Source organism: Parambassis ranga, chromosome 8 (genome assembly GCF_900634625.1).
Source record: "Parambassis ranga chromosome 8, fParRan2.1, whole genome shotgun sequence".
NCBI lineage: Eukaryota > Metazoa > Chordata > Actinopteri > Ambassidae > Parambassis > Parambassis ranga.
Window position 1 is genome coordinate 17,091,846 of NC_041029.1, and position 22,743 is coordinate 17,114,588.

Here is a 22,743-nt window from a genome sequence, read left to right on the forward strand (position 1 = left end):
GCTCTGATCTTTTGTTAAACCTAACCATGTGGGTTTGATGTGCAATCAATGAGGTTCAGCCTGAGCCTTCGTCCCCGTATCATCCCTCCTGCAGTGATCCTTCCAGACGCTGCCTCTCTGTCAGTGCTGTACATATGAACGTGTTCTTCACTGCAGACATGATGATGTTTCTCAGACTTCCCAGCCTCTGCTCCTCGTTGTGTAGCTCTCTGTGTCCTCAGGTGAACCTTGTTGGGTAGCGCTCCCTCTTCAGGGTAACAACTCCCCGGCAGCCTTCACGGCCTTCACCGGAACGTGTGTTTTGATAACACTCGGAGCAAAAACACAGAGATCACAGCGGCGTCTACTTCAGTTGATGAGATACCTCACATCTCCGTGTCCTCGGAAGACTTCACAGGAGAGGCTGCATCAGCCCGCTGTTACGTAATCGAGTTAGCATTAAAGCTTAAGTGAGTTTGGGTGTAGAGACGATTCTTTTTTTAAGTTATCTCCTGCAGGAGGAGAAGACATGAAAGGTTGAAGGATGATGAGAGGGAGGTGATGACGGAGAACACAGGGAGCATGACGAGGGGTTGGTGTGATGGCGGTGGGGGGTGGGGGGGGGGGGCTACACATGCATGCAAACAGAGCAGAGGGAGGGAGGGAGGGAGGCTGGACGAGGGAGCAACCAGAAAGGGAGGGGAAGCAGAGGGGGGAGGAGGAGGGACATAAACAGAGTGGCCGTTCCTTCCAGTTGCCAGTCTGAGGCAGAGAGCCGCCGAGAGCTCAGCTGATCGCAGCAACCGGAGCCGGACTGTACTGATCTGAACCGGAGCGCGTCAGGTCAGCGTGGGGGGGGTGTGATTCTGAGCCCCTGTGTCCATGTGAGCAGACCCTGGAGGCTGGAGTAGCAGAAGCCTAAAGAGCCGCCGGGCTGCAGCCTCCTCTCCTCCTCTGATCCTCCTCTGAACGGAGCAACATGCATATCTTACAGCCGTACTGCATCAACAGGTAGGATCGGCGGCACCGCTGCCACCCGGCAGCTCTGAGAACAGAACTCTGCATGCCTGAGGGTTATTCTGTTAGTCCTGCAGGTCATCACACTAATCCAGGAGTTAGAGCTCCACTTTATGATGACATTAAATCACTGTAATCTAATGAAGTGACAGAAAGGCTCAGATAAATCATCCACTTATTCACATGACTCCTCAGGAAGAACTCCTTATCTGCAGGCTCGTGGGGAAACTCCCTGAAAGTCACACACACACACTGTGGAGAGCCTGGTGTGTGTGTGAGCGGCCATGACTGACACTCAGCTGATCGCTGCAGGGATGGAGCTGCAGACCGGCTCCCGTGTTCGTCCTCACGTCCGCGGCCGTACGAGCCGCACTTTGTTTAAAGCCACAGTGATCATTATTATGACTTATTTATTCTTGTGTGACCACAGCATCAGGCAGACTGTGACACTCTGCAGATTTAAAAGAGGAATACGGGTGGAGTTTGGGTGGAGGTTTCTATTTATTCCTGGAGTGAAGGTGTAAGAATTGGATTAAAGCGCATTGAGTGTGTGTTCTAGTGAAAGCTGCATTAGCATGTGTGTAAGTAGCTTACGACCAACAATGAAGAAGTCTGTCCGGGCGAAGCCGCCGTTTGATCGATCAGCTGCTGTCAGAACTGCGCTTGTGTGGTTTTAACTTCAGACTAATGTTAATATTTATGAATTAAAGTTTAATGATGGGGGCAGAAGGACGTGGACGCTGCTTTAAGTTGCACTGAACATCTTTCAACTTTCGGTAAATGTTGTGTAAATACATCAAAATGCTGCCTCCACGTGAGGGCGGCTCTGAGCATGCTCAGTCTGTCAGTCCCTGTGCAGCAACATGGCAGCTTAGAGGTTCTAAAGAGGAAGATTACAGGCGCTGTGTGATCGAGGGAGACGTCTCAGGAGGGATGAAGAAGAGGAAAAGCCTCACTTCATACGCAAATCAGCGCTGTTAGCATGTTTGCGAGGAGCTTACTGTCTGAGACTTCAGCTAGCATTTGATTGACTTGCTAGCTAGCTACACAGCACATTAAAGAGCGCTTGTAGTGAAAGAGAGTTTTACCACCGTCTCTAGAAGTTGGTGAAATTGAAATTGTTGTGTTATTGGTTTGCACCGTCGCCCCCTAGTGGACAGAAGTAAATAGACGCAGCATGAAGAGCACCTTGTTTTGTTGTTGTTGTGGGTTTTGTTGGGTCATGTGTGTAACGGCTTACTGTAGTTAACATGTGTGTAATTAGCTAGCTAGCTAACAGCACATAGAAGTGTCATAATGACGGCTAACACGTCAGCTGTGCTGCTTTGTGTGTATTCACCCTCATCACGAAACACATTTTTGCCGGCGTTGTGGAGACGGACACACGTGAACTTGTTATTTCTGAACTCGGGCATGAAATGTTGTGTTATTGTAGTTCAGGTCACATTGATCCACAAGCAGAGGAGACAGTTTCCCACCATGTTGCTGCCTGACCATGTGCGCCGCAATAAAGTTAATGAGTGCGCTCGACCGTGAAGAGCAGCAAGAGCCGAGAAAGAGACATCAGACGGGTTTTTTTTTGTTCTTATGTGTGTGTGTGTTGGATGAGGAGAGTGGATTTGACAGCCAGAGAGAGAGAGAGAGAGAGAGAGGGTGGGGGTGGAGGAGCAAGGGAGGACAGTGGTGTTACCTAATACTGCTGATGGAGGTTTAGGGAGGAGAGGAGAGAGATGTGGTGGAGGAGAGGAGGGACGGTACTACGAGAGCGGGACGGATGGAGAGCGGAGTGGGAGGTGGGGGGTGAAGCAAGCGGCCCAGACATGTGGAGAGAGAGAGAGAGGGGGGGAGAGAGGGAGGGAGAGAGAGAGGGGGGGGGGAGAGAGGGAGAGAGAGAGGGGGGGGAGAGAGAGAGGGAGAGAGGGAGGGGAGAGAGAGAGAGAGGGGGGAGAGAGAGGGAGAGAGAAAGGGCGGGAGAGAGAGAGAGAGGGGGGGAGAGAGAGAGGGAGAAAGAGGGAGAGAGAAAGGGCGGGAGAGAGGGGGGGAGAGGGGGGGGGAGAGAGAGAGAGAGAGGGGGGGAGAGAGAGAGAGAGAGGAGAGCGAGGGAGAGAGAGAGAGAGGGAGAGAGAGGGGGGGAGAGAGAAAGAGGGAGAGAGAGGGGGGGAGAGAGAAAGAGGGAGAGAAAGGGCGGGAGAGAGAGAGAGAGGGGGGGGGGGGTGATAATCCAAATCTGCCGCCAGAAGCAAATGCAAACTCCATCCTGCAAAAGTGAGAGGAAGGAGGAAGGATGGAGAATTATGGGCAGAGATAGGAGGGATGAGGAATTATCCGTATCCTGGAGTGAGTGCATGGTGAGAAGTGATACGAGTTCAGAGCGATCTGAAGAAAATAACACACACATACAAAGATGTGAATGATAACAACATGGTGGCGTCATGTAAGAATTCACAAAAATGGCCGCAGAAAAGGAAAACATGGCTCCAGACTCACCTCCAGCCGTCTGATGCTAGCAGATATTTTTATGCATATTTAACCAGCTTCACATTAGCAGCTTAGCAGGGTTCAGAATTATAACATATGATCACTGCAGGTACGCCATGTAGTAGGCTACATTAGTTTGCTAGTTTGCTAACATTGCTCACATGCTAGCATCTTGAAGCTTGGTGTTTATCCCTTTAATGTGCTAACAGTGCCCGCTCTGTCATCATGTTGATCTGTAGCAGCTGTTAAATTTGTAGGCTCACACATTTTGTGTTAGCTTTGTGTGCTAATAACCCTCACAGTGTTGGCACTAGGGGTTCATTTAGTATGCTAACAGGGTTTGTAACGGTAGCATGTTGATGTTTAGCAGATGCTAACAGTTTGCGCAGTTACAGTGTTAGCATGTTGATGCTTTGTAAACATACAGTAATGTGTTAGTTTAGTCTATTAGCTTGCTAATGACGCATGTAACATGTCAGATTAGCACATTAGCTTGTTATGTTAATGGGTAGCTTGTTAATAATGCTCTCTGTTACAGTGTTAGCATGTTGATGTTTAGTAACTAGCTAAACGTGTCAGTTCTAAATTAGTATGTGTGCACAATATTAGCATTTTGATGTTTGTCGGTCTTAGTTGACTATGCTAGCATGCTAACAGCTCCATGGGTGTTCCACTGGAGATGTTAGCACCGCCGCATACTGAGTGTCGGCAGCAAAAAGCGAAGGCTGAGTACAAACATGGAGTCATGTTGTGTTTTTGTCCTCCCCTCTCATCTCCTCCTCCTCCTCCTCCTCCTCACTCCCAGGTGGCCAGATGTGCCGAAGAGAAAGAGGAAGAACAGCCAGTGTTCTGTGAAGAGCATGTCTGGTAAGAACTCATCATCATCATCATCATCATCATCACCTCCGCCCTGTTGTGTTGTTTTGTTGTGAGCACACTTTCGAGCAGGGCTCTTTTAAGCCTTGTGATGTGAGGGCCGAGGGTTTAACGTGCAGCTCCGGCTCCATCGGGGCTTTGAGTGGTGTCGTCCTTGTCATTTATATGATAATCTCCCGCTCATCATATTATGTTTGCCCCTCAGAGGCTTTGTTGAGCAGAAGTCAGCTCACATAGGTGAGATTAGTTTGAGCTTTAAAGGTTCAAACCACATATAACACAGTTATTCATTTGATAATGTGACTTTAGAGTTAAATAAATGAAGTTTGTCTGTTGCTTCAAGGGTTAAAAGCAGCACTAAATAAAGCAAGACTCTCCCTCTGGAGTGCTCTCAGCTTTTCTGCTTTCTAGAAGCCCCCGTGTGTGTGTGTCTGTGTGTGTGTGAGCAGCTGATTGACTGTGAATAGCTCTGTGTGTGTGTGTGTGTGTGTGTGTGTGTGTGTGTGTGTGTGTGTGTGTGTGTGTGTGCGCGTTAATGCACGTTTGTGTTTTGCTGACTCTCCGCGGCGAGCGGGCCACTCACGTGGCCGTTCTGAGCATGCTCAGTCTGTCAGTCCCTGTGCAGCAACATGGCAGCTTAGAGGTTCTAAAGAGGAAGATTACAGGCGCAGTGTGAGCGAGGGAGACGTCTCAGGAGGGATGAAGAAGCACATGTGAAGATGAGAAGCCTCATAGGTTGTCATAATATCAGGCCTGTCGGCCGTGTGTGTGTGTCTGTGTGTGTGCATGGGGCCCCTGTGTGCAGGTGCTTCATGGAGGCCCCTGTGATAACGCTCAGCCCCTTCCCTCCCTCTCCACTTCTTCTCCCCATCATCGCTCCTTCTCCTCCTCTTCCTCTTCTTCTTCTTCTTCTCCACCACCCCCTCCCCTGCCGCCGCCTGGCCCCTCCACCCCCCCTTCCATCCTGCCTTCCTCTTCGATCTCCTCCTCCTCTCCTATAGCTCTTAGCGTCTCTGTTCCAGGGTACATCCCCAGCTACCTGGAGAAGGACGAGCCATGCGTGGTGTGCGGGGACAAGGCCACCGGGTACCACTACCGCTGCATCACCTGCGAAGGCTGCAAGGTACACAAACGCCTCTTTAACCCCCAGAAAATCAACAGACAGCAGCACAGACCCATGTGACTAGAGGTGGGGAAGAAGCCCCTTTCACACAGGGCAACAAAGACCCACTAAAATCCAGATTTTGTCCTTAAGGGAAAGGTTACAATCGTCTTTAACCAATCAGTGGCTGAAAAAACATCTGCCAAGTCTGAAACACTGTTAGCTTGGTGCTGTTAGCATAGCATGTAGCCTTCATCAGTGCAGCAACAGGAGTAGATTAAGGTGGAGGTGTTCACAGAGGTAGTTGTTTTCAGACCCGCCCAAAAATACGGAGTGTGTGTGACAAGTGTCATAAGCTGTGATGGCTCTGACAGGAGGAGGAGGTGGAGGTAGACGGTGGCACCACCACGACAGCTGACATCAAAAAACAAGGAAACGTTCAGCAGCAAGACGAGCTTCAAACAGGCTCTGATGGCTGCAGACAGATGAACGTGCTGACAGCAGGGGACAAAAAAAACACAGACAACCAGGATGTTTAACAGTAGTCTAACTTTGTATTGTATTAACCCTTTCATTACCACAACAATCCCTCCTTTCGGTGGTCACGTGGGCCACTTGTGATGTATACACAGGAGCAGATCAGAGCCTGCAGCAGCCTCATTAGCATGAAGCCGTGCTGGTCAGCGACCCCTCAGCCTGATCACCTGCTGACACACACTTTCCATAACAATGGCGTCCCTGTTGGTGATCCGTGCTGCACATGTAAACGTCGTTAACCGTCCGCATGTGACTGAGCAGCATGACTCAGGGACGCTGTCTGTCAATCAATCGGCTGGCTCCGAAGTTCTAAGTGATCATTTCATGATCAATCACAGGGATATTAGCACAGAGTGTATTAGATTAACATGTATTTGTTTGTTTCTTGTAGGGGCGTCCCACCCAGATCAAAGGTTTTGGGACTCATTTAAAAGACTATTCAGTGGTGCAGCTACCACTTAGCATCTGAGGACCTCAGGGTGTGTCACCACTCATTACAGCTGTTAGTGCTGTTTATTTAACAGCTGTCGAGTGTAAATGTAACATAATGGAACCAACAAGGAGCTTAGTCCCCTTATGATGTCACTGATAGTCACAGTGACGGCCGTCCCAATCAGGTTTAAGTTTGTATTTCATGTTAAAAATGACAGTAATGAATGTATTTAGGTACCGTGTCCACACTGGGGAAATCAATCCTGCTGGAGCCGTATCTGGATATATCTGGATTGATTTCAACTTAATATAGCTCAGGTCTGAACGCAAATGCAGCTAGTGACTCCCACTTGCATCGTGATACTTCTGGTTCACAGGTACAGTGTCCGGGTTGCTTACAAAACCGTATGTAAACGACCGTACGACAGCTTTGCCCCAAGTTTATTTTCCACAGGGCTACAGAGGAATAAACTGCTTTTTGAACTGAAAGAAAACAGAAGAACACACGAAACATGCACACACACAGTTCTACCATGGCCTGAATGGACTCTGTATATTACGAGGCGCCACCTAGTGGTTTGGAGGACAACAAACAAGCCGGGTTAAGCCGGATTGAGCACGGACACGTGTGTGTGATAGCCAGATTTGAAAATAGGTCTGAAAGTATCCAGTTTAAAGGCGATCTGGATTCACTACTCTAGCTGGACTGACTCTCTTCAGTGTGAACGGCTGCAGTAGTGATTAAGCAGATGGAAGCTGATGATTGACCAGCACAATCCTGACGTACTCACAGAGGGGAAAGAGGCCTCAGTGCCACTGAGAGGCAGACATGAACTTTTCCTTTCCAAAAACCCTTCCTGTGTTGTTCTGGTGTTTCTTCCAGGTGAGGCTGGGGCTGAGGGTGGAGCAGGCACTGGCTGTTAGTGCTGTTAATGACGCTGTAGAGTGTTGTTTCTGTCAGACTGTGTTCTGTTCAGCGGCTCATGGGAGATGTTCAGTCATGCCATCTCTTCATTACTCAAACATTCTTGGCAGGAGAGGATCCCGCCGTGCAATCAGCAGGCTGCCATGTGACACGACCCATTTAATTCGCTTGTTTTATGCTAATCAGAACACAAGAACATTTAATTGGCGGATTTGATTTGGACGTTCCGGAGCTGCGTCACAGAACGCTCTTTGTATGTCTGTTTTATTTGCTTCCATGCCTTTGATTTCGTTCTTTTTTTCTGTCTCTCCAGGGATTTTTCCGCAGGACCATCCAGAAGAACCTCCACCCGTCCTACTCCTGTAAATATGAAGGCTGTTGCATCATCGACAAGATCACCCGCAACCAGTGCCAGCTGTGCCGCTTTAAAAAGTGCATCTCCGTGGGCATGGCCATGGACTGTGAGTTATTATAAGCTCCTGAACTCTTATCATGTATAGTATTTATGAGGCTCTGGCTGCTACATCATAGCGGACATATTTTTAGCCGCAGTGTGTGACCCTTCACTCCACTCCACTTTGATCCAGGCTGAAGTATCCTCACAACATGTCAATAGATTTCTGTAAAAACCCTACAAAGCACCGCACATGTTCTTAGAATGTCTGAAATGAGCCGCTGCTGACCACACCCACTATTTTTAAAAGCCTAATGGCAAAGTCTGATGGCACTTTAAGTGTTAGCATGCTAACATGCTAATCTAAAGATGATGAGCAAGATGAACGCATCATCTTTAGATTAGCATGCTAACATGCTAATCTAAATTTGATGAGCCAGATACAAAAAGTACCTGTTAAAGCATGTATGATGCTAAATCTGCCTAATTGAGCTTAGAGAGCCAAATACTACAACAGACCATCCCCTCATTTTTTTTACTCTCTCCTTGAATCAGGTTTGCAGCCCCTTATGACATCATAAGGGGAGAGCCCTATGTTTTGTTCTTCTTGCCTCAGGAAAAGGTGCAGCCTTCTTCTTCAAAACAGCGCAGCAGTATCTGATTAGCATTCAAAGCTACGGACACTGAAGCAGCCTGTGTGTTACTGGCTGTAATATGAGTTCTTTAACATCAGCATTCAGCTTTGGTGTCTTTGTTAGCATAGCGGCGCTTGTGTATTTATTTTCAATGCAGCACAGTTTACTTTGTAATTTCCATTGTTGTGTAGGAACTCAGCGCTAAAGGCTAATTTTAGATTCAAATATATATATAATAACATCGTGTTCACAGGTGTACGCTGACAGATTCACTCACTGCCTCGCAGTCTAATTAGTTATAGAGATGAATAGCAGAGCACACACACACACACACACTCACACACACACACACTCACACACACACACACACACACTCACTCTCTGTTATCAGCATCATCCCGCTCTGTGTTTGCGATGACGTTAATTTAGCCGTACATCTGCTGCTGTGGATAAAGGTTTCCTTTCCTCAGGATGTTTTGATGAAAACACGCATTCAGAACATCTGGACTTCCTCGTCCCGCTCGCTGCACTTAATATTTAAATTTAAAATCTGTTGCAGTGGAGGTCTTATTAAAGAATAAAAAGATAAATCTGATTATTGAGACATAACCTCATAACCACACAGAATGTGCTTTGGTGACATCACAGAACTTCTTTTTTTAACTATGCTTGTTGCAACTGTGGCATATCATGCACACAATAAAACTGGAAGCTGTCACTGAGCTGGTGTAAACAACACCATTTAGGCCCCGTTCACACTGGAGAGAGTCAGTCCAGCTAGAGTAGGATTGAATCCAGATCGCCTTTAAGCTGGATACATTCAGACCTATGTTCAAATCTGGCTATCACACACATGTATCCACGCTCAATCCAGCTTAATCTGGCTTGTTTGTTGTCCTCCAAACCACTAGGTGGCACCTCTTAATACAGAGTCCGTTCAAGCCATCTGAGCCAGATGTAAGCCAATCCGGCTAGATCCACCTCTGAGAGGTGAATTGAAATCAATCCAGATATATCCAGATACGGCCTGAATCCCGCTCTAGGCGGATTGAGTTCCCCAAAGTGAACGGGGTCTTATTTAGCTGCTTGGAGTACTATGCAACACAATGCAATACATAAACATTCCCCACGCTGATCATTTTAATACTCAGATCACTTGCTTTTTATTTTTGCTAAAACTCATTTAGTCCGTGTCCTCGTAGCAACAAGTTTTCACTGATGCTGCGTACAAAACACTCATTGAAGAAGCTGTCAGTTCACAGGCGCTCAGTGAGTGAGTCACACAGCGGCCTCGTGCCTTCAGGTTGATCTAAAAGCTCAAATGTGCAGTAAAGTGAAGAGAGACGCTACGATCACACTGAAAAGACACCTTCTGTACTCAGTCCTTGAAGTGTGCTGTCCACTGTTAAAGTTTGTCCCTCCATGTGTGTGTGTCTCCTCCTGAGGGTCGATCGCATGCAGTTCATGTGAGTCCATCCTCTCCTGCTATGATAATTGCAAGTGTTCGGCTCCTCCAATTAGCCACCTGGTACTTTAATGTCACTCTCCTGTGAGGCCCTGTAGACACTGAGGAAATTAAATTCACTGACAGGTCATAGATCAGGAAGTAAACAAAGTGCGGCTCCGGATGCGCCGAGTTGAATGACCACATGTTTCTGCTTTTATATCACTTTACATCCTCCTCTTCTCCCGTCCTGCTCATCAGTGGTGTTGGACGAGGCCAAGCGCGTGGCCAAGCGGCGTCTGATCGAGGAGAATCGAGAGAAGCGGAAGAGGGAGGAGATGGTGCGGACCATGCAGCAGAGGCCCGAGCCCGACACGGCCGAGTGGGAGCTGATCAGGATGGTGACGGAGGCCCACCGGCACACCAACGCTCAGGGGTCCAGCTGGAAACAGAAGCGCAAGTTTCTGGTAAGTTCTTTAGCCGCGAGCGCTCGCTCGTTCAGCTCGTTCAGACGGAGCAGAGCGCTGCTGTGTAATGATGAGTAGATGAAAGTGAATAGCAATGACATGTTCAGGGCTGGCTGGCGCCTCCTCACAGATCTCCTGCAGAAGGTATGGCCTCTAATTAAACCAAGATAACCCAAAAAACAAGCTGTATCAAATGAAGTGTGCGTCTTCACAGCAGTCGGGTTCTTCTTTTATGTAGCTCATTACCCGCAGTGTGTTGAAAGTCTTTTCCACTTCACAAAAATCAAGCTACAGCTTGAAAGACTTCTTTTCATTTTCAAAAAGAAGACAGATCTGATCGCTCTCTCTCTCTCTCTCGCTCTCTGTTGCATCAGCAACTTCCTCAGCGGCGTCCCATGTGAGCAGCGCCACGCGTACACGCACGTGTCTCAAACCTTTACTGACGGCTGCCTTGACACAGAGTTGAGACGACAGTTACCAGGCAACCGCTCTGTGAAAGATAAAAGACGTTTTTTTTTTACAGTTGAATGTTGTTTTTAAAAAGTTGGTGAACAAAGAGGGAAGAAGGACGAGCGATAGAGCCAATCAGAGCGCAGGCTTTTGTTTCACGGGGTCGCTTGATGCTGAGCAGACCCAGCGGAACACGAGTAGAGGACTTTATTGATTTCACTGCTGTTTAGTTTGACTTCCTGTTTCACCACATCCTGACCATCCACGACCCTCTATCATCTCTCCAGTGATTCATAAAGCTCCTCTATCACTGGCTGAAGCTATTTCCTGTCAACTTCCCATTTGATCCAAACAGGATGAGGAAGGATGAGCTCTGTGACCCCCTCTAAGATGTCTGTGTGTGAACCTTGTAAGGGGACCGTGAAGTCCGTGTTGTTGTGTGACCTGATCAGTGGTCAGTCCACACACTGTTTCCAGGATGTTGCCCCTTCAGAGTCTGTCTACTTGATAAAGTCATTGATCACCTGCACGTGTCTTCTTTCTGTAGCCGGATGATATCGGCCAGGGTCCCATGGTGCCCACCTCAGACGGCGATAAAGTCGACCTGGAAGCCTTCAGCGAGTTCACCAAGATCATGACGCCCGCCATCACTCGAGTCGTCGACTTTGCCAAGAAATTGCCCATGTTTTCAGAGGTAGGTGGTGTCTGTGTGTGTGTGTGGGTTTAAATGTGTTTTGAGTCACTCACACTTTTTCATCAGCCTCTGACGTTTTACCCTAATCCTGAAAGCTGGCGCCGCTGCTGCTCCGCAGCACTTCCTCAACACCTGACCAGTCTCTGAACGCGTTTTTGTCGCAGCTTTTTTTACGTTTAGTCCTTCATCTTACTTACTCGCATGCTAACCAGCCAAAAGCCCTGTGGCTACCGTTCTCCATCACATTTACATCTGCAGGAGAACATTCTGTCTTTGTTTGTGTCTTCTGTAGAGACGTAGCTTGTAAGACTGCTGACCTTTAACCTGAGGTTAGTTAGCAAATGTTACAGTCAGTGTAGTAGACACTCGGTTCATAACACCTTTTCACAAGGTTGCCTTAGCTTTTAGGTTAGCACTCACAGTTTCCTAAATACATCAAGTGTCCTTCCTAGTAAGCAGTGAATAGAGATTAAGAATCATAAATAATCTTCATTGTCAGCTGTAGCCCTCCATCAGATTTACATGTTCTTACCTTGGTGGTGAATATCAATAATTAACAGAAACGAATCATCTATTGATTGGGCACTTCCTCTGTCTTCTGCGTTTGTCCTGCTGCTTGTCGACTGGGATTACACTAAATAACAATAATCCAGCCCCATCCGCCCAGCCCTCTCCCTATCTCTGGATGGAGTGATGACTCACCACTCACCGCTCGCTGATATCGCTCTGCTGTCGGTGCTTTCATGTATATTGTAAGGGCTTCCCTGTTACATAAACCCAGGCAGAGGGATTGTAGTGTCAGTATAAGCTTTTCTCTGCGTGAAGCACTCCGAAATAATGATGTATGATGAGCAGTGGCGGTTCTACATTGAATTACTCCCCGGGCAAGAAGCCCCCCCAGTGGTGAGCTGTCCCACGCGCCCCCTCCTCTCACAGCTTCTGTACGGCAACTTCTCAGCAAGCAGGGGGCGCTAATTTGCCAATTCTCCACACAGTGATCTATAATATACATAAAAAAACCTCACAGATGATATTTTTTTCAACTGCTCGCGCCGCGGCCGACCACCTGGTTTGCCCGTGCCCAAAACCGCCACTGGTTGGGAGTGGCGGAAAAGATGTGAGAGCACATCTGACAAAGGCAGTGAAAAGGCTGAGTGATGATCAGATCTGTGTTAAATATTAAAAGTTATAGAGTTTGTTAGCTAACAAGGTGTTAGCTGAGAGGCAGTCCACCCCCATAGTGATCCCAGCCTTCGCTGATTGGTCAGAGCAGGCGTAGCCAGAGTATGCCCCGCCCACCAATTAATACACATACACAAATACCTCATACCTACTTTGAGTACAGGTGATGTTTAGTTCAAGGTATGAATACATTGCTGCATGCATTTGGCCACAAGGGGCAGCAGAAACCTAGTGTGGACACAATATGGACCCATAATTATCCATTATTGGGATCAATATTCTCTTATGAGCTCTTGTGTTGGTTCCTAGCTGCCTTGTGAAGACCAGATCATCTTGCTGAAAGGCTGCTGCATGGAGATCATGTCGCTGCGCGCCGCCGTGCGCTACGATCCAGACAGCGAGACGCTGACACTAAGCGGCGAGATGGCTGTCAAACGCGAGCAGCTGAAGAACGGCGGGCTGGGCGTGGTTTCGGACGCCATCTTTGATCTGGGCAAAAGCCTGGCGCTGTTCAACTTGGACGACTCGGAGGTGGCGCTGATGCAGGCCGTGCTGCTCATGAGCTCAGGTGAGGAGTGAACAGGGATGTTTTTTTGTGCTTTCGTTAGCTTGTTAGCATGCTAATTTTCTATCATTTCTCATGGCAGATCGCTCGGGGCTGACCAGCATGGAGAAGATCGAGCAGTGCCAGGAGGCCTACCTGCTGGCGTTCGAGCACTACATCAACTACCGCAAGCACAACATTCCCCACTTCTGGCCCAAGCTGCTGATGAAGGTGACGGACCTGCGCATGATCGGGGCGTGCCACGCCAGCCGCTTCCTCCACATGAAGGTGGAGTGTCCCAACGAACTCTTCCCCCCGCTCTTCCTGGAGGTCTTCGAGGACCAGGAAGTGTGACTTTTCCACCACCCCCTGTAAAAAAAAGAACACATATTTTGGGTGGGGGTGAGAGACAAACGGAGAAGGAAAATATGATTTTTTTTTTTGTCTTCAGTGAGAACATGCCCTGTAAGTTATGTTCTGTCGCCCTTTTTTTTTTTTTTTAATTCCACCGCCTGCCACCAGCAAACACACACATGAACATCATCACACTGGCAATCAGGCTTTTTTTGTCACTCTGGAAAATTGCACACACACAATTGTAAAGATTTCTATAAATATTCGCACATTTAAAAACACACTGCCATAAAAGTATAAAAAACAAAAATCTATATGCAAATCAGTTAACCCTTTTTGCACCTGGATGGAAAACAGCTGCACTGTTCCTGCGACTAATGCAAACCGAGGGGCTACGCCTCCACTAGCTGCACCTGTCACCTCAGATAAGTGTTGTTGTTTTTATTTATCTCTGGGACCTGACCATTAGCCCCTCCCACCTCCTCCTCCTCCTCCTGTCCCTGGACCCACCCAGGCCCTGTGAGTGTCTGTCAACCTACCTCCCTCCACGTACTGACTCCTCTACCTTTCTCTTGTGCACACACACACACAGTGTACGGTACATGCACAAAACACAGCCTTACACTATTACCTCATACCTTGTTAAATGTGTGTGTTGTGTGTTGGGTAGGCTAACGAGAGTCCTGTGACTCACGCAGCTGGGAGACGATACAGTGGGAACACATATTATTTTTGACACTTCTGCAGCCATTATAGGTATTATAATAATAATAATATGTTATTAAGATAAGATAAGATGTTATTATTATAATATGATGCTCTCTGTGAATATGGAGTGTGGTTTTTGGCCATCCTTGTCTGCTCAGGAGAAGCCACAAGAGAAGTCTCACAGTGCTCTGATGAAGGGAGCATGCTAGTTAGCTTAGCTTAGCTTAGCATAGCTTAGCAAAACAGGGGGAAATCATTATCCTAACTCTGTGTACAAACACAGATCCTGCTCAAGTGCTCTTGATTTGTGCTGATTAGCAAATATTAGCTGCGTTTCCATAGCAACAGCTCTTGTTAGCTATGATGTAAAGCCGAGTCAAATTAGTAGCGCAACGTTTAGCAGCTAAAGAAGCAGCGAAATGTCAGTGTTGTGCCCCCAAGTGGCCAAAAATCAGTTAGCCCCACTCCGGCGAATGCACTTATAAAATAATGTTGTCGGTTGGAGCTTTAATAATAATTTATTTAATAATTTGTTGGTCGATCATAATGTATCAGTGAGAAGTGGCACAGTGCGACGCCTCATGTTGTGAAGCCCCCCCCCCCCCCCTGTGGTCAGTGACAGGTGGTGCAGGCAGTGAAGGACGCTCTAACCTCGTTCCATATTCACCACATCTACTTTTGCATTTAAAATTTGGGGCAGCAGTGGCTCAGTGGTAGAGCAGGGTTGTCCAATAGCCGGAAGGTTGGTGATTCAATCCCAACTCCTCCCTAAATTGGCAGCAGCCTTAAACAATTTCCCTCTGGGATTACTAAAGTATCTAAAATATATATATGATATATATATATATATATATCATACTATCATACTATCGTAGCCTACACAGGATGTTTGCTGACATACAGCACAGAGTCCTGTTTTCATTACCTCACACACACACACACTCAGTACCTCAGTCGTTTTGTTGCTCATCTCCTGCTCCTCTGGATAACCACTGGGCCGCACATACTTCCTGTCTCCACTTCCTGTGTGTGTGTGTCACTGGAGCCCCCAGCATGCAGTAGGTGGTTGTGGTGGTGCGAGGTGGGGCCCCAACCCTCCACCCCCTCCCCCCCACACCACCTCCAGCCCCGTCCTCTTTCACCTGATCCCCTTTCACATCCCGCCTGAAGCCGACAGATTCTACCTCACCTCTCATCTCAGCGCAGCTGCCCCTCTGTCTGCAGCACACACACACACACACACGCATGCATGCACACAGTGCACACACGCAGTGCCAGCATGGACCCACTACATCTTCTGAACGGGCCACTTGACAGCTGACATGGCAGACCTTGTAATTTTTCCTCCATTTTTGTTTTTCATTTTCATCACACACAACGAGACCAAGAGTCACTTTGAGATTTTACTGTGGAAACGACACTGAGGGGGGGCGGGGGCTGAATCTGTCACATGACCGTGTGGACTGTCAGGACACTGTCAGCTGGAAGCTGGGACTCCAGTTGAAGCCATGTTTTGGCCCTGTTGGGTCAGGCCAACAGACTCTTATGGGTGGGTGGTGAATACGAGGCGGCAGGATTGGCCTGTGGATGTGTTTGAATCCCGGCTGAAGTGATGGGGAAACGGCGAGCGAACAGACTGTGGCGATGGACCTCCAGATCCTTCCCCTTCCTCGCCGAGACATTCTGAGTGAGCCAGAAACTCACAGAACGAACGAAAACACTGCTGAAGACATCTCCACTAACTGTGTCCCGAAACGCCATCCACCACGAACAATGATCAGGTTTTGTTTCTGTTGCACTAAAACCACAATGTCTGTATCCCTGAGTAGCGCCCAAACTCCGCCCCCCCTTTCTCCTCCACCAATATATCTCCTCCTGTCTGTAGCAGTCTTAACTGTAACACACACTCTCACACACACACACACACACACACTCTGTTATCTCATCTCTTAAACAGCCGACAGGACTGTGACACACGGCCTGGAGGCGCCGCCGCTCTCAGTGTTACTAACCTACAGTATGTGGCAGGGTATTTAAACAGGGACACACACACACACACACACACACTCACAGCAATAGGACGATGGAGCTGTACAGGTTCACACAGGCCTACTGTGTGTGTACCCCGCTCACTATCACTGTGAATGAAGGCCGTGCAGCGTGCTCCGGATCATGGCTCAGACAGGAAGCGCTGGCTTTAGTGATGCAGTGTTAACGTGCCTCGCACAGGTCGCTACCACAGATACATGGTGTAAAGAAGCATATATTTATAGATAGATCTATGTTTGTATGTGGCATTAGAGGCTATCAGGGGCTGGATCTATGCTGCCAGCTCCGATCAGATCACAAATCACCTGTGTAGCAAAGAGGCGCTTGATGAACGTCGGCCATATTTATTGAACTTTTTGTTGTTTTGATCGCTAAATGTTGAGAGATTTGTGATTTAGATTCGACCTGGCAGGCCAGCCCCCCTCTCTCTCTCTCCCTGTCTCTCTCTCTCTCTCTCTCTCTCTCGCTCAGCCAAATGATCATGGAGAAACCCTCTCCCTGTCCTCACAAAACACACCAGCAAGCACAGAGCACACTGCCTTCAGCCATCGCACCAGCATAGCAGAGAGACGTCGACCATCATCTTCACACACACACACACACACACACACATCTGAACAAAACAGGAACATTTTAATAGCTGCGTCCATTTTTGCTGTTTTTACGGCCTTGGTTGTCAAAGTAACGGCACAACCAGTTAAACACTGATGACACGGAGTCCTTTATCGTCGCTCTGCCGTGCATCCATGACAGAGGATTTACAAAACACAATCCTGCTTTCTGATCTGAAAATAGAAACATTGATTGGCTTTGTGTGCTTGAATGCAGCCCAAGTTCTAATACACTGAGGCAAAATGTGTGTGCACAGGCTGGAACCTCCCTCCAGCACACACACAAACACACACATAAAAAAAAATCCTCCTCTTCTCTGCACTAATTGTTTTGTTTTGTACCGTCTGAGATTAAAGTTTACAATAATCTAAAATGTGATCAGCTGCAGCATGGCACCACACGTTTAACAACCACTCAGCTACAGCTTTTAGTACTTACCCAGGGAAAACATGTGTAAGTCAGCATCCTCCCTTCCTCCCTATATAAGTTGAGATCCCCCCTTTTTCTCTATTGACCGCCCCCTCCGCCTCAGCCCCCCCCCCCCCCAATGCACAATCCTCCCCCATCCCTACCGACTCACGCCATCACTCTTTGGTGGAGGAAAGACGACAATCCCTGCAGGAATATGTCCACATGTGGAATGTAAAATACTGAAAATTGTACAATTAAAGACACGGTGTGACGTCCCACACTCATGTTGTTTTTTGATGTTGTTGATGTTGCTTTTCGTCGTGCACCAAGTGTTCGTTGTTCTGCTTCTTCTGCGATGGATGCAGGTCGGGTAAAAAAAAAAAAAAAAATATCCAGATCCAGCATGACAGACGTGATGCTGATGAGATGTTTGTAATGTCTGAAAAGCTTAAAGCGACTTTCAGCAGGGACAAGAGAAAAAAGCTGTTTTATTACGATGATTTATTTTTTTGTCATTATTAATTTGCATCTGATTTTATTGGTAAGTGAATGTGTATCTGTGTCGATGCTTTACTGTGAGAATATGACTGTGTGTGCACTCTCAGACCATCACTGCTGCAGTGGTAGCTAGTGCTAAAACACATCATCACCCAGGGGCCACGGGGTTAACGTCACCTTCAGTTTTGAGCTAATTGACAAACGATAAAGAAGCATTTGTCCCAGTTACACATATCTGGTGATCAGAGCGAGCCAATGCTAACGGTTCAGGTAAATAGGAGCCGCCGTGTGCATGTGAGCGACAGAATATGAAACAGTTAGTGCTGTACACTTTGCCACAGATTCATATTTGGTCTTTGAAGATGAAGTAAAATTATTTATTTTACGTTTCCTGTCTTTTTCTCAGCATGTCAGCTTGTAAAGAAGACACCGGCCGTACAAACAGTCATAGCTTCCCCTCTTTAAAATCTGTCTGCATGGTGCAAAATAACATCACTTTTCTGAATGCTTTAATCTGCTAGCTAATATGCTAATATGCTAATATGCCGGGCTTGTTGTCCGACAATTTACTGAAGCTGAAATAAGAGCAAACTACAAACCAACCGTTGAGCTATTCTGACTTTTTTTATGATAAATTATCTTTGCATTAATAGTAACTTACAATTAACCCCTTGTATCCAATTTCCTTGCCAATAATGTCCATACTGGTCCCTGAACACAATTAATAAAGCAGAGTTAGTTAGAACTGAACTGAGTCCTGCACGGCTGCTTGGGCTGCTGTTCACTCGCTGGGTGTTTGCTCTTTTACCTGATCCGGGTCATAAAGACAGAAAGAAGCTGATGTCATGAAAATCTGACCTCAGATCAGCGCTCGTTTCTGCAGTGTGCAGGTCTTCCATGTATAAATCTCAATGTTGTGATTATTGCCTTTTAATGGAAAATAGGCCTCTATATACAAAAAATACAAAAAGAGAGAGATTTATAAACTACTCACACCTCAGTGTGCTGAACGGAGGAGCGGAGTGATGAGACAAAGAAGAAGATGATTAAACATGAGCCTAAATTATGTCAAATAATTGGGTTTAAGATGCATCATTGTGGCTTAAAAAAAAGAAAAAAACATCATCTTGACAGCATGAAATATGAAGCCTTGCTGTCAGTGTTTCATCATCGGTTGGTCCCTTCTGTATGTGTGTGTTGCCCTGACGACCGAGGCGTCAGCCTCATCATCAGGATGAGACGAGCTGGACGCGCCAAATGAAGCATTTACTGCTTAAAGCTTAAATGACAGGCTCACACACCTAGCAGCTGCTAAGAGGTCACTGTGTGCATCCTGTGTTTTATGATGCAGGCCAGAAAAATTGTGCCTTGAACCAGAGAGGTGTAGGTGGACTACTATTCCCATGATGCAGTTGTTCTCTCTTTGTTTTTGTTCCCTGCAAACTCACTTAAAAAGTGACTTTATGCAAACAACGCGGCCCTGATTGGCGTATCTGAGGAAACCCCCCCCCCCCCCCCCCCATCATGTGTTGTTTTCTTTGGTTCTGTTGGCAGAGCACAGTGTTGAATGTAAAGGCGCGTGAGAAGCAGTGTATTATGGGAGAAACAGCACGGTTGTTGTTTGTCTTTGTTTTCTGTGACAAATCCTTCATGGCACAATCAGAGAATGGCATCTCAATGGCGCAAAAGCTGTTTGTGTTTGTGGCTATGTGACATTCATTTTGGACATTATAAAAATGATTTGATATCAGCCCGTCTGCTGTGTCTCTGTGTGACGGATGAACGGGATTTGGGAACGGGAGGCTGAAGGACTGAATGCACATTTAGAGATGTTTTAGGCCCCGTTCACATTGGAGAAAGTCATTCCAGCTAGAGTAGGATTGAGCCCAGACAGCCTTTGAGCTGGATGCGTTCAGACCTATTTTCAAATCTGGCTAGCACACACTTGTGTCCGCACTCAATCCGGCTTCATCCAGCATGTTCGCTGTCCTCCAAACCACTAGGTGGAGCCTCGTAATATACAGAGTCCGTTCAGGCTGCGGTAGGACCGCGTGTGCGCATGCGTCATGCGTCATGCGTTTTTTTGTCCCGTGTCGCGCATGTCGCTAACCGGAAGTAGCATGTCGCTAGCCGGACGTAGCATGTCGCTAGCCGGAAGTAGCATGTCGCTAGCCGGATTCACGAGCCACATTTGCGTTCACACCTGAGCCACATTTGAGCCAATCCGGCTAGATCCAACTCTCGTGGGTGGATCTAGCTGGATTGAAATCAAACTGGATACAGCCGGATTCGAGGTGTTCACACTCAGAAAAAAACATCTGGATAGGCCCGAATCCCGCTTTAGCCAGATTTTTTTCCCCACCTGGAGGTGAATCTAGCTGGATCTGGATTCAATCCTACTCTAGCTGGACTGACTCTCTCCAGTGTGAACGGGGCCTTAGAGATGTGGGTTAGTGGTAGGTTACAAGGACTGGTCCAGCATGATGCTAATGCTAAAAGCTAAAGGCAGGCATCAATCATGAGAGACTCAGCAAACTGCATGAGAAAAGATTTGTTATAGTCCAATGATTAGAATCATAAAGACCACATCAGAAGAGGGGGAAGCGCAAGAGGAGAGGCCGGCTGGAGAAGAGACGAAGACTTTTTATATTTCTTGCTAAGCTGTGATTGGGCAGGAGAGGGACGGGTCGCAGCTGATTGGTGGAGGAGGTGCTCTCTGTTGAAACGCCTGGCTAAGTGGGAGGTAGAGAGAGGGAGAGCCGACCCTCTTCATCACCACTGTCTCATCACAGTGGTGATGAAGAGGAGGTCAACTGTGGTGAAGAGGAGGTCAACTGTGGTGAGACAGTGAGAGCTAACTGCTGTGTGCTACTTCCTGTTTTATTTTGGTAGGTCATTTTCTGTTATCTCATGTTTGTCTCTACTTCCTGTCCCCCTGTGGTCGCCTGAGTGGTTTCACCTGCGTCTCATCAGCCGTGCTTTGTGCTCTCAGAGTTGTGGTGTGTTTGTTTGTGTGTGCTGCATCTGGATCCTCATGTTGAAACATAACTCCTGTGAGGCGGGGCCATGTGATGGGACAGGATGTGACAGCCAGCCAGAAGTGAACCCCCAGTGACCGTGGGTGCTGCCATCGTGCACGGTCTCAGCAGGACAGCAGGAGCTGGGCCCGCCTCACCCACTTCATATCAGTAAGTAAACCTCAGACACAGGTTTTAAGCTCTTGCACTCACTCCTGCTGCTAATAACAAGCTACATAGCTTTAGCTGTTGCTAACAAGCTAGGAGCACAACCGATCTCAGAAGTGTAGCCTACACCCGGCTGATGCTAAGAAAATGCTGCAGCAAATGTGTCATGAAGGCTGCGTGACCTCAGACCCTCTGTGACCTCAGACCCTCTGTGACCTCAGACCCTCTGTGACCTCAGACCCCCTGTGACCTTGGACCCTCTGTGACCTCGGACCCTCTGTGACCTCAGACCCTCTGTGACCTCAGACCCCCTGTGACCTCGGACCCTCTGTGACCTCGGACCCTCTGTGACCTCAGACCCTCTGGGTGTCGCCATCCTGGCGGTGCTTGATTCATTCAAGTCATGTTTTTGCACAAGTATACATCAAACACATCTTATTTCTGAAGCAGAGTATTTTAACATCGAGGTCTGTGAGGGAGCATCTCTCTCGTGGCGTGGACCTGGGCGCTTCTCTCCGCCCTGTGGGCTGTTGTTTCAGACCCCCCCCCCCCCCCCCCCCCCCCATCATAAAGTCTCTCTGACATCTGTCACATTCAGTTTAATGTTGCAGTTACAATGTCTTGTTCGACATTTTCCACTTCAGCCGGCCAGGAGGTGATTACTTTACTGTGCTGGAGTCGCTGCAAGGTCGTTCATCCTGTCCCCTTTTGTAAGAGTAACATCAGTCCTCCAGATTAGCGTCAGCTGACATGAATAATCCCGCAGGCTGTTGTGTCTGACAGTTAAACCTCGCACTGTTAGAGCAGGTACACAAAACTGAATTAAATCCACAGCCACATTCCACTTTTAAACATATCGATCCTTAAATAATCCACATAATCTGTACGTCAGTACGGGCAGTGTATTGAACTCTACAGATTAAATAATCTGCTTGTGTTGCCATGTTTGGAAACAAACTGCTGAATTATTTCGAACTCTGCGGCTCATGAAAGCCAGTCGATGTCAAATTTTGTTCGAGGGTTGTTGTGGAGGAGATGATGTAACAACGAGCAGCTTTGCTTTCCACCAATCCAAAGTCTCCCAGGCCCAACACCAGCAACCACCCCCACACCCCGCCCCGCCCCTCCATACTGCCCCAAAACACACACACACACACACAAGGGCAGTCGGTACATAACACTCATGCTGCAGACTGCCATGGATTGTGTGTGTGTGTGTGTGTGTGAGGTCGACACACACACACACACACACACACACACACTCACACACCCCTGTATGCAGACACAGATTGACAGAGCCGGACATCCATTACAGATTTTTCCCCTCAACAAAAGGAAAAGCGCTCCCAGCAAGCCTCTAAATATAGAACACTGTATTTTCATGATGCTCACACACTCAGACAGCGCTCATAATTTTAATAATTTTTTATGATCTATTTTTTAAGATGCACATGATTTTATCTTCCACACATGGTGCTGATCATTTAAGAGAATAAAATATGACATCATTACATAAAGAGCTTCTGAAAATCTGCAGTCTCTGATCAATATTTAGAGAAATACCCGCTCAGACCCTCTGTGACATCAAAAGAACCACAGCATTGGTTCAAATGAGGTTCCAGAAGTGAAAGATGCTGCTTACTGGGTTAACCTTTAACCTTTAACCTTTAACCGTTACCCTTTTCTGTTTGCTCCACATCACATGTTATGCTAATGTTAGCATGTTAGCAGTTACACACTGTCTGACGTCACATTAATTTCAAAATAATT

General features: G+C 47.4%; 1 protein-coding gene across 1 annotated transcript; it reads left to right on the forward strand.

Annotated features, from left to right (window-relative positions):
• Positions 1 to 753: 753 nt before the first annotated feature.
• Positions 754 to 19,386, forward strand: LOC114440275 (thyroid hormone receptor alpha). Its single transcript, XM_028412621.1, has 8 exons — positions 754 to 990; positions 4,280 to 4,341; positions 5,352 to 5,473; positions 7,660 to 7,807; positions 10,081 to 10,286; positions 11,284 to 11,430; positions 12,922 to 13,180; positions 13,260 to 19,386. The coding sequence occupies exons 1-8, from the start codon at positions 959 to 961 to the stop codon at positions 13,508 to 13,510; spliced, it is 1,227 nt and encodes a 408-aa protein (XP_028268422.1). The 5' UTR covers positions 754 to 958; the 3' UTR covers positions 13,511 to 19,386.
• The last annotated feature ends 3,357 nt before the right edge of the window (positions 19,387 to 22,743 follow it).